Genomic DNA, 13,409 nt, shown 5'->3' on the forward strand with positions numbered 1-13,409 from the left:
TTCTATCCTATAGTAACTTATTATGATACCTTTTTTTTCTCCTCTTGTGGAGTGGCCAACATAGGTTTAATTGTAACATATTGTGATATTCTTTCTTTCTCCTCTTGTGAATTGGCCAATGTAAGCTTAATTGTAACCATGGAATCTACAATAGATACATTGCTAACTCATTGCAAGGAAGTGAACTTTGTAATGAAGACCTAAAATTCTTACTATTTTATAGTTAAGATAGCCTTGTTTGCACACATACTCAATGTCTACCTAAAGAGGAAAAAAGGGTGTAGCATATTTTGACTATGAGAAACCCTTCCCATGTGTATTTTTCACCTGTTTCTAATCATTAGTTAATAGTAAAGTATCAGAAACTCAATAACAATTCATTTATACTTCCCTCTATATTGTAAGTCTGTTGTCAGAATACATAACATTGCATTATAGGAAAAAGGCTTTTTTGTTGCTTCTGATAATAAATTTCTTTGGACAATAGTGTTGGAAATAGAGCTATGACTTGTTAGGTTTGGTCCTGAGACAGCTTTTTTTTTTATCAGTATCTCAATAGTTTTCAGAAATATCCTCACTCCTGGAAGTTAATTCTCAGCTACTTGGTTCTTTGGAGTGTATAATAACACCCTATGCTGTCATTATTCTTAGGTCACGTTCTAGTTTATATCCTAGGTAAAAACTTTTAACCTTCAGAGATCTATTAGCTCTAGGGGTTTTCATGATGTTAAACATCTACATGTATGACTTGTTTTCTAGTATCATTTAGACATATGGCATCATGGAATTCCTATCATCCTCAGGTCATTAGCTAGCCATTATAAATGATGAGTTCTCCCAATTCTTGCCATATATGAACTGTGAAATTCTGAATATACTCTGAATTTCTGTTATTAGATATTTATTTACTCATAAACTAGAAAAAGTTCAGTTATAGGCTGCAATATGTAAAGAATAAAGAAAAAAGAAAAGGCTTTTCTTCTAAGTAGAGTATTAATATGCTGGTGGAATTAACCTCTTTCTCTCTCTGTTAACATAGGAATTCTCAGCTCAGACAGCTATGGCCTTGTAAAGAGAGTAATAAAGTATAGTGAATGTTCATATTAAGAAAATCAATATCAGCTTCTGTAAATAGTTAAATAAATATTTCAGTAGTACATAAATGGATATGTGAGGTTATGGTTATAACATGCCCTCCTGGCAGTTACAATTATTAATCTGTCCTAGGCCCAACAGAGTACCTTTGACCACTGACCTTTGCAGTGTCAACTCTATCCGGCTTTACCTCTCTCTTGAGGCCTCTAAAAGTCTCTAGCCATGATCTCTTGAATCTATCGTTTAATAACCGGTAGTGCACTCAAGAACAGCCACGTGTAATCTTAAAAGCCTTTATTATATCTACTCACATAATGTCCTGACTTGTTTCCCTGACTTGTCAGCGTCCCTAGTGAACAGCTAGTCTGAAGACCCATGTGTTCACTACCAAACTCCTTACCTCTCTGGCTATCCATCAGCTTGGGCTCAGCTACCTCAGGTTAGGGAGCCAGGTTAAGAGAGAGCGACTGCTGCCTGCAGTGGGCTTATAAAGGGCCTGTGAGATTACATACACAACCAACCAGCGAGAGAACCATCACCCATTATGAAGCTATCTCAATATGGCCAGGATCCCACCCACAGGGCAGTCCTATATCCACAGAAATTACTTCTGGGCCACTCAATCTCCTGTTGCGCTGTGGCCACCCATTTAAAGGACCCTTACAATTCCCTTCTCTTGTTTTGTGGGAACCACATCCTTACAATGGGTGACACTGTTATGTAATTATAGGAACAAATTCCTCTCTATTTCTCTAAATTTTCAAGATAACCTTTCTTCCTTATTAAAGGGGATTTCCAGCCTAAAACTTACTGATTCTTCTTCTTCTTCTTCTTCTTCTTCTTCTTCTTCTTCTTCTTCTTCTTCTTCTTCTTCTTCTTCTTCTTCTTCTTCTTCTTCTTCTTCTTCTTCTTCTTCTTCTCCTTTTTTGCAAAGAAACAGGACTCACACATATTTATGCATTTTCTTATTTTGATTTGATTATATACTGAGAGGTAATTTCATTGAAAGAAAAAGCATAAAATAAAATCAGAAAATAACAGTTTTTTATAAATAGTACATAGAGTTTTGGATTTCATGTAGTTTGTGTTATTAATCTTTAAAGAAGTTTTCATGAAAAAAATTTAAATGATTCTTTAAAAAAAAATAAATGCTTCTATCTTGGTAGACAGGCATAGGCCTAGATAGTAGAGTTCTGTGCATTGAGGAAGATCTTAGAGATCTTCTTCTTTAGAGAATTCACCAAATGAACAGTAGTAAAGTTTCTGCCATGAAGAGATGTTCAGTTTGTGTCATAAGCACTAATATGACTAATAATTTCCTTGGTAAGAGTATTTATTGAGCGTCTCTATAGGATTATTAAAGCAAAATTTTCTTCTACTTTGAATGATGTTCTGTAGGTAATGACATAATCTATTTTGATGGAGAGATTATATGAAATGATGAAATTACATGTCCTTGAAGAATTGGGGCACAATATTTGGTGCCTCTTTTTCTCATCCTGGAACATTTTATTTCACATAACCTGAAAAAATATGGATATCACAAAGGCCACTCTTTACTCTCATTTCCCTCATATCTCATACACAGAATATAACTTTAAGGACTTAGAACAGATTGATGAATATGCCAACTTTAGTGGTTTGGGAGTTTGGCAATGAAAGGTAGAAATATCCCTTCTAATTTAGTATTCTCTTTTGTCTTCACAAATTGGAGTTACTGTTGATGATCTATTCTCACAACCAATTAAAGGGGCGAAACAGATATAGTCTATAGGTTAATGTCTACTTTTGCTTCCTATGTGTGAACCCAACAGATAGCACCATCACTCCCATCAACTGCAGCAAAGGCAAACTTTGCAGTGTCTAGTACAGAACTTCCAAAATAGCATTGATGCCTAAGCCAGACACTGGTGTGGAACTGGTGCTTCAAGGATAATTTCTGGCTGAGCCCTATGCAATTTGCTCAGCTATCTATGAGGCATTTTAAACATAAGAAGCAAAATCCTAGTCTTTGCCCTCAATGAACTTTTAATGCAGATGGGGAGACAACACAAAGTTAATTAACAATCAATTAGTGAAAAGTTAATTAGCAACAATATATTTCAGTAATAATTCAAAGGCATAATAAAAGAGATATAACAGGGTCATATGGATAAACAAATCTTGGGTTACACGACTCTAGTTAACACCACTTTGCAATAGTATCATTACCACAGGATCATGCACAAATACTATTGTTGACATCATGAAACTCCATTATAATATAGCTAGACTGATTAGATCATAAGATCATAGATTTAAAGTTAGCAAGGAATTTAGCATTAATCTCTTCCAACCTCATGTCACAGAAAAGGACATGTGTGGCCAGAACACTGAAATGTTAGGCAGTAAATGGCAGAGCTGGGATTTGAACCAGATCTTCTGAGCCTCTTCCCATTGTATCATGTGATGCAAATCAGCTAGATGAGAATGATCGAAGCTAGCATTGGAATTCTGGCAGTATAAATCCCTCTGACTCTCTGCCTGGCTCATTTTACCTTATTACTTTGTGCATATAAACAATGTTTCAACAAAACCCAACTTTCCATGACTTTTTTGGGGGAGGTCTCATGTCTTATTTTATTTTGTTTACATAGACAAGAATAATATTCATAGGGAACTGCCTTTATATAGTTAACTGTCAAATGATGATATGGACAATAGCTATTAGAATGCAAGGGAAGACAAGATAAATCTATTTAGAATTTGGCTTTTAAAAAGGGAAAATAACAAGAAAAAAATAATTATAGTTTAATGAAAAGAGTCCTGAACAAGAAGTTGGAAGTATTGATTTATAGTCTCTGCTCTTCCATTAATTTCTTGTGACTTTGAGAAAATCACTTCATCTCTTTGTGCCTCAGTTTCCTCACTTATAAAGCATTATTAGAGTAGATGATGACTAAGGTATCTTCTAGTAGTAAAGTTCAGTAACTCTAAAAAGGTATTTTTCTTGTCCTAGAGTTGCGAGTCTATTGTCATTCTGTCCAGTCCCTGAAAAATGGGGCTGTCATGAGGGCAGTGGGTTTGTTTTCTAATTCTTTGCCACCTGAAAGTAATTCCTAAATGTTTTATCTCCTCTTATTTCACAGTGCTGGTAATTACATTGGTAACATGCCTAAGTGCCTTCCATGCTATTTACTATAAATGCCTTTGGCAGTAGCACTAAGTATAATCCTGGAGAATGGAACTACATGGTGTGTACCCAGCATAAAGACAAAGCTAATGAAACACATTTTTCCCCATGGGAAAGTGACAGGAACATTTTTTACAACATCACCCTGAGATGGAAGAGCTATAAAATTGGTTTAGATTCCTGGAGGAGATGACATTAAACCTCCTGAATTACAGCTCACATTATTCTACCCAAGGGTCTCTGGAGACAGCCTATTTGGGATTTTAAAACTTTTTTCTATATATACAATTATTATTATATGCTGAGCATGAGTGGAGAGGCCAGAATACTGGATTGGTATCCAGGGACCCCTGGCCTCATCTTGACAAGAAGATACCATATGACGATAGACTAGATATCATTCACACCATTTCCCCCCCTTTATCTGTCCAGTTTCTCAATCTGTAGCATGAAGGCATCTGTATTTGCTGAGTGATAATTACCGAGTCTTTTGAAGTCATTCAGTAATTCAGTTGTAATGTCACAGAGATAAAGCTGATTTTTAAATAATTCAAGAAGTTTTGCCCATGAATTCCTAAAATCCTTTGAAAACAAACAAAACCTTTATGTTTATGACTGGACATTTCTTTCATTCCCCTACTCTGTGATCCAGGCAAATTATTATTATTTTTTTTCATCATACAAAAAAACCCATCTTCCTTCCAAGGAATTGAGTATTGACCATTCTTACTATCTCTGGAAAGGCTTGTTATTGTGTTATTGTTCAGTTGTTTCAGTCATAGTCAACAACCCTTTGTGACCACATTTAAGGTTTTTGTTTGTTTGTTTGTTTGTTTTTGGCAAAGATACTGGAGTGGCTTGCCAATTTTTTCTCCAGTTCATTTTACAGATGAAGAAATTGAGGCAGGTGGGCTTAAGTGACTTATCCAGAATCACACAACTCCTGAGTGACTGAGACCAGATTTGAAATCAGGAAGACAAGACTTTATGACTCCAGGGCTGGCATCCTATCTGTTCTCTCTGAAATGGACTTGCTTCTTATTTTTGTCCCAGAGTCCTTCCTTTAATGTTTGCTCAAACACTTTAAGTATGAAGCTTTTCCTGTTTCCCCTCCACACAGTGTAAGCACCCTATCTTCCAAACTTTCTTGTCTTTACTTTGTAGATATTTTGGATTTATTAATTTTACATGTAGGCTGTATATAGTTGTAAATGTGATTGTTATTTCCTCCATTAGAACAAAAGTTGGTTGAAAATAAGTGTTGTTTCCTTCTTTGTATCTGTACTCCCAAATGCCCCCCCAAACGTGGCACACAGTAGATATTTAACATAATCGTTGATTGAGTGATAAATAAATTTGATTAGCATATATGCCCATTAATTAAATTCAACTCAGCTTGATACTTAGCAATTCTGACCTTTTAAATATTTGCTTTTTTGAAGGTTGTTGGATATTGAAAATGAGATGATCGTATTTGCCAGTTACTATGCTGGAGTTGGTCTTTTGGTTTTCATCCTGGGATACCTCCAAGTCAGTATCATCTTCTATATAGTTTATATAGTAAAAATCAAACTTGAAAAATATTAACCATTCATAGTAAAGAAGTTTCTTCAATTCAGTAGTCAATCTAAACACAAAAACAAGTTTTCTCAGAAAGAAATGGAGAGACATCCCTATCCTAAAAGCAACAAGAAAAAACAACCAAAAAAATCTCAATCTCTCTCTCTCTCTCTCTCTCTCTCTCTCTCTCTCTCTCTCTCTCTCTCTCTCTCTCTCTCTCCATCTCACAAAGGTACATTCCAGTTCCCTCCTTCCTTCCCTTTTCCTGGTTGTTCCCATGTTTAGAATACTTCAGTCCTCCCCTCTATTCTTTCAGCATTCAGTTCAAACAACATATATTGAAGTATGAAGCTTCTCTTAATCTCCTCAACTGTTAGTAATTCCTTCCCAAACTACCTTGTATTTAATTTTATTATATTTATTTGTATTGATTTTGTGCACACACACACATGCACACCCTCCCTCCTCCCCCCACAAATTGACTCCTCCTTTCAAATATAAATTCATAGAGGGTAGAATTTGTTTCATTCTTTGTACTGGTACAACGCCCTGCACATAATAAATGCATGTTGATTGGCTAATTCAGACAGAAACAAGCCAAAAATATGGGGTGAATTTGTGATGACTATGCTTATTTCCTCCACTGCTGCTCTGTCCTGCCCTTCATCACTCTTTCCAGATGAACCTTCCATGCCAAATTGGTGACTAGGGGGATAACAGTATGTGATGCAATTCTTCCCAGTTGCTAATTATTTTGTGAAAAAATGTCAAACAATCTATAAAACCTGTACTACAAAAGTTCTTTCCCTTTTAACATTTGCAAACTTTTTTTTTAAGCTAATGACTCATTTTGATATTCCTTCCCTCTTAGTGCTTTACCCTTCTACTCATTCTGTTCTTTCTTTCCTTCTTTTCCCACATTCTCTGTTGCTTCCTCTTGATGTACTAGTAGCTAATATTGGGATTGAAGTAGTTCATCAGAGAGAAATCAAGCTTTTTACTGATCCACTAGATTGGTAAACACTGATGTGAAGGAAAGAACTATGAATTAGGACCCAAAAGTCCTTGCTTCTAGTCACTTCTGTAATTTACCAGCTTTAGGAACTTGATCAAAAGTGACAACTTTTGTAAAGCTTAATTACCTAATCTTCTATGTAGGAGGATGGAGATGGTGATGACTTTCATAGGGTTATTATGGATGATTAAATGAGATAATACTTACTTTATAAATGGTCAAATGCTGTAAGAATACAAGTTATTATTGGATAACTGTTTACTGGGCTGAGCTGAATTGAGTGCCTTTGGTGAGGGAATCAAGAAAAGTGCCTTTCTCCCCCTTTTTATGGTTAAGTTTGTTAATTTGTTCCTTTTTCAATCTGATCACATGAGAAGATTGGGATGTTCTTTTAGACTAGGCCTACATGGTCTAAATAAATGTTCCTTATGTGACACATGAATTTGTTCAGTTATTTTTATTCTTAACTAGTTTCTCAAGGACATTGCATTATAATATTAATTTTTAAACCTCATTTGGGAATAATCATTATCACAATAATAACTCGTATGTATATGGTGTTTTAAGGTTTCCAAAATGCTTTACAAATATGACTTTTTTTGATCCTCACAACAACACTGTATGGTGAGATAGGTACTATTATTATCCCCATTTTACAGATGAATTTATTGAGGCTAGGTTAAGTAACCTGCTCAAGGTCATACAAAATAGAGAGTACCTGAATTTGGATTTGAACTCAGAACTTCCTGATTCCAAGCAGGAACTCCATCCATTGTGCCTCCTCTCATTGTGATTCAATGAAGTAGGAATTCATTACTTTGTTTTCTCCCCCATAATCTAGGATCATAGAACTAGAGCTAGAAGGAATCTAGAGGCCATTTGTTTTACCTCTCCTATTTTACATATGAGGAAATAGGTTTGGGGAGGTAAGGATTATATAGGTAGGAAACATTCAAATCTAGGGCCACCATGCCTCTCTGCAACATACCAGTGAAGTTTTGATAGTGGTAGATTAGTGTCACATTTCACTCAAAATCTGACTGCAGTTCAGTGGGAGAAGGGATGGCTTGTTTGCTCAACATTGGATAAGACAGTCTCTCCAAAGCCATGATCCAACTTTTGCCATTCTCTTTGTACAGAAAAGATTATGTCAGAGTAACGCATTAAAATGCAACTTCTTTTCCTCTGTTTTCTAACAAAATCATTTTTTTCATTTCTTGAAATTTAAAGGATTTAAAGTCTCTTATGACTGTGACTTTCAGGGATCCTTAAAATGGACTCTCTTGGCTGTCTGATGAAGCCTATGTATGGAGCCCCTTTCAGAATAATGCTTTTAAATGCACAAAATAAAATATATAGGTGCATCAAGGAAACCAATTTCATCTAAAATAAAGACTAACTTCCCTCTCCAGGTTCTCAGCCCCACTGAAATCCATCCACAGATCCTCTACATTCAGATACCTAGTATCTAGTTGGCCTATTTTGCAAAACATCTTTTGGCAGCTCTTTTGTAGGGAAACATTAAATTCACTGCTGACTTTAGACTTCCAAAGATAAAGTTATTCTTGTCAGAATGAATCAACTTGTTTTTCTCTTTATAGTTTTGTGGGAGGTAATAATAGGCCCTGATTTGCTGTGGAGAAAAGAAAAACTCTCCCACTCTTCTCTCATTCTTTGTTCCTATGATTTTTGCCTGCTTTGACCCAAACTTCTTATTTTGAATGTAGTCAGAAACCTATTTGGGAAGATGGATGGGGAGCTTCTGGGTATATGCATAAAAGAGACATATACAAGTGATATAGGGTGCTAGGGAATTATGGCTAATCTCTTCAGGACAAAAAGGATCAAATTTGAATGCTAGTTCTATTAATTACCTCAATGACCTTGGGCACTTATTTTCTCCCAGTGTAAGTTTCCTTTATCTGTCAAATGAAGGGATTATACAAGATATTAATGGCCCTTTGGGATTATACATCCTAAAACACCCCCTTCCCATACCCACTAAAAAGAAACCAACAAAAAACAATACCCTGGAGATAGCTCTGATGAAAACTAAGCATCTAGGTTCAGAATCAGGCACTCATTCTAAAGACTATCCACTGTGGGTGGCCATGCCATCTATGGTCTCATAGTTGAATGTGAATATCACAAAGTAATAATTTATTATCAGTAAATGTTTGACTTATATACCTATTTACCTCAGGTCAAATAAAAATTTCTTAGGTGAAAAGAGTTCACAAGTGGAAAAAGTGCATTTTTTCTAAACATATTTCCACATTTATCATGCCGTAAAAGAACAATCAGATCAAAAAGGAGGAAAAATGAGAAAAAATTTAAAAAGCAAGTAAACAACAACAAAAAAGTTGAAAATGCTATGTTGTAATTTACATTCAATCCCCATAGTACCCTTTCTGGATGCAGATGACTCTATTACAAGTCTATTGGAATTGTCCTGAATCATCTCATTGTTGAAGAGAACCAAGTCTGTCACTATTGATCATCACATAATCTTATTTTTGCTGTAGACAATGTTGTCTTGGTTGTACTCATTTCACTTAGCATCAATTTATGTAGATCTGTTGAAGCATTTCTGAAATCTTGCAGATCATTTCTTATAGAACAGCAATATTCTATTACATTCATATATCATCATTTATTCAGCCATTCCTAAATGATGAGCATCCACTCAGTTTCCAGTTTCTTGCCACTACAAAAAGGACTGCTACAAACATTTTTACACATATAGATCCTTTCCCCTTGAAAGTGGTTTCTTTTAGGATGATAAAGTGAAATTTGTTGGAATTGAATTTTAATATCATTGTACTAAAATCCTATATTACTTTTTTTCCAGATATGTCTTTGGGTAATTGCTGCAGCTCATCAGATACAGAAAATTAGACAAATTTACTTTAGGAAAGTAATGAGAATGGAAATAGGCTGGTTTGATTGCAATTCAGTGGGAGAACTGAATACCAGAATCTCAGAGTAAGTAGATAAGCAGCATAACAACTAAACAAAATACAAATGTCATTGTATATCACAACCTAAGTATTTACTAAAGAAGAAGATATTACTCCACTCACCTGTTATATGCATACATATGTACATATATACATTTGGAACATACAGATATGTAAATATGGAAATATTTTTGGAACAGCATATATATATATATATATATTCGATAGGTAAAGCCCACTAAAGCTTAAACCTGTACAAAGACCTTTGAAATATTCTATTTATATTCACATATGTTTCTCGATTAAATGATACATTGAAATTATTTCTATTAGATTTTTCTGTTTCATCTTCAAAATGGTGCTTCCTAAAAGTGATATTTTTATGTCCTATACATTATCAAGTATAATAATTAGATTATCACAAAGGGAAAACTTACTATAACCTCTAAAGACAATCAAAATATTAGAAAATTAATGCTATGAGAAAGCGACTTAGACTACTCTGTAGGAACAAGAAGAGAAAACTGAGGGAGAATAGGATGTACGAGTGAGATAAAATGGGAACCTGTTAATTCACCTACACAGAGGATCATTCTAGGACTTAAAAGGAGCCTGGAAAAGAAGCAATTGCAAAGGAAAATCACAAATGCAGGTCTGCAGTTGTTGGCAGGCCCTATGAATTTCTGAATGAGATCATAATATGGCAGCTTTAACAAATGGAACTGAATTTTTAAGTCTTACAATGTTTACTTTTGTAGATATAAATTTCATGAGAATTTCCAAGAACATGAAATGTTTGGTGGTCAATTATATTACTTATTCCCTATAACAGAATTTGTGTTAGTTAAAAGAAAGAATGAGTCAAAGAGTAAAGTTCAAATGGCTCTTTTGTAAATCCTTATAGAAATGCAAATCAATCTGTGATTAACAGATCAGAGAAAATCTTATGTGGAAATATTGGGTTGGATTGAAGACTTCTTACGAAGTCCTTCAACATATAGCTCTTATTATCTGTGGATGAGTAAGATCATAGGATCATATATAGAGAGTTGGAAAGAAGCTTAGAAGTAATTTCAATCAAACCTTCTCCCCCATTTTATGGAAGAGGAAACCAAAGTGCTAGATTAGTATATGGTAGAAGGGAAATCATTAACTGGAAATGAGTGAGGATCATCTGAAAAATGGCATTTTATGGACATAACCCAGGTTTTTGAAATTACAGCCTTTCTTGTTTGCAGTGATATTAATAAAATCAACGATGCCATTGCTGACCAGGTTGCCGTCTTTATCCAGCGCATGACCACTAGTGTTTGTGGATTCCTGTTAGGCTTTTACCAAGGCTGGAAACTGACCTTGGTGATGATTTCAGTCAGTCCTCTCCTTGGAGTAGGAGCAACAATCATTGGCCTGGTAAGATTCATTCAGAAAGAAATTGACCAATAATGTGATTGAAAGTCTGAATAGGGTTTATTTTTCCTAGAAAACCATCAAGTATTATTCCTATCAGTTGTCATTTGTGGTGCTTTAAATCACTGATAAGATGTAGGAAGCATTGACATAGATAGATAATTAACAGGAAAAATATATTTCCAAATATACTGGTTGCCTATCCAACAAATAATCAATGTAATCTATTACCATTAGGAAGAGCACTGATTCATCTTGGGGCTTCTATCTGTCTGGTGCAAAATATGGCACAATAATATTTAACAAACAGCAATTATGATGAAGTTAATAACTCACATTCTTAAAGCATTATTAAGGTTTATACCTCTGAAACAGGCTATGTAAGCACATCATTAGTCCCATTTTACAGATGTTTGTGCAATACTGCAGTCTTGGTTATTATAGGTGTTCTGAGAGAAGGAAGCATAGGTATTCAGGAGTAAGAATTTGAACGTAATGGAAATGAACATTCTTTATTATTTTTTAAAATTCCTACTAAAATAAATCCATACTAGAGGAAATGACAAACTGGATGATAACTACTGAACTCAAGCACTCAGAAAATGTGTCATCAAATATATACTGTATTCTGCTCTAAATTAAGAATAAATTTCACATAGAAACTGAAAAAAGATTCACAAATTCCATAACTAAATCATCAATCAGAAGTAGTTGGCAAGGTCTACCTAACACACAAATTTCCCAATAGCATGAGGGAGGTAATAGACATTTAATAAGTGCTTCAGGTATTGTATTAAGTACTTCACAAATACAATCTCATTTGATGCTCAACAACCCTGTGAGGTAGATGTCATTATTTTATAGAAGCCCCAAGATGAATTAGTGAGGCACTATTCTCTCCCTAACTGAGTCAGACAAAGGTTGTGACTTGTTCAGAGTTACACAACTTGTAACTATCTGAGCCTAGACTTGAACTCATTTTTTTTGACATCAGGGTCTAGTACTATATGTGCTGTACCACAAAGCTGCCTCATAATGATATAATTAAAAGGTGAGATGAGGGATACTTAGCTTTTTGTTTGTTTGTCTCTTGGATTCATGTGATGATCTGGTGTAGAAATCTTAATTAAATAATACTTTATTGCTTAAAAAAAAAAGACTAACAATTATCCATACCTTTAGTGAGTAATCATCTTTTTGCTGGAGATAAAGGTGGAAGACTTGTCCTATTGTTCTACAATAACTGTATTCTCCCTGATTTCAAGTAGGGTCTCTCTATCCACTTTATAATTTAGCTGCTTTATCATGCAAGAAAAATGATTTATTTAGTAAGAGGAAGCACCACAATGACAAATTAGCTGACTTTATTACACTCTCTCTGGTTTCTCTTTCTTGCTTATGCTTTCAGAGTGTGGCCAAACTCACTGGCAGAGAGTTGAAGGCATATGCCAAAGCTGGATCTGTGGCTGATGAAGTTCTTTCCTCAATTAGAACAGTGGCTGCTTTTGGTGGTGAAAAGAAAGAGGTAGAAAGGTTGGTTCCTTTGTATTTTTATTATGTTTTTATTTTTAGCAATCTCCAGTATCTTCCCCGTTATCTTAATTTAACTACTCAACTTAGAAACTAGTACAGTGATGATAATTTTCTCAAAGGATTCAACAGACAACAAGAAAACTCACAACAAAGAATGCCTTCCATAAACTGACTCTTTTCTATGTTTTCAATGTTATTTTAAATTGTGCCTTTTCATTTATTCTATGTTCCAGACAATTAGAATCACAAATAGCTGCTTTTCCCTGGAATTCAATATTCTTTTTTTTTTTAAATTTTTTTTTCTGGTTGCACATGTACAATGATTTTTAAAATATATATTTGAGAGAGAAAAATCAAAACAAAAGGGAAAAATCATGAGAGGAAAAAAAAAACAGAAGAAAAAGGAAAAAAAAATTGAGCATCGCATATATTGGTTCAAATTCAGTCTCCACAATTTTCTCTCTGAATGCAGATGGCATTTTCTATCCAAAATTTATTGCGATTGCCTTAGATCACTGAACCCCTGAGAAAAACTTAGTTTTTCATAGTTGATCATTGAATAATTTTGCTGTTACTGTGTACAGTATATTCCTGGTTCTGCTTATTTGGCTCAGCATCAGGAACTCAGTATTTCATTTCATTCCATCTTGTGCTTCCATAAGACATT

The 13,409-nt window shown here is 34.6% G+C and overlaps 1 protein-coding gene across 1 annotated transcript in view; it reads left to right on the forward strand.

The window, feature by feature from the left end:
- ABCB11 (ATP binding cassette subfamily B member 11) overlaps positions 1-13,409 on the forward strand; it is a 126,179-nt gene that overhangs the window by 30,876 nt on the left and 81,894 nt on the right. Inside the window, exons 6-9 of the mRNA XM_074302212.1 lie at positions 5,710-5,797; positions 9,694-9,827; positions 11,041-11,212; positions 12,618-12,742. Coding sequence (XP_074158313.1) covers positions 5,710-5,797; positions 9,694-9,827; positions 11,041-11,212; positions 12,618-12,742 — 519 coding nt within the window. The remainder of the gene's footprint in view (positions 1-5,709; positions 5,798-9,693; positions 9,828-11,040; positions 11,213-12,617; positions 12,743-13,409) is intronic.

The sequence above is a fragment of the Sminthopsis crassicaudata genome, chromosome 3, assembly GCF_048593235.1.
Source record: "Sminthopsis crassicaudata isolate SCR6 chromosome 3, ASM4859323v1, whole genome shotgun sequence".
NCBI lineage: Eukaryota > Metazoa > Chordata > Mammalia > Dasyuromorphia > Dasyuridae > Sminthopsis > Sminthopsis crassicaudata.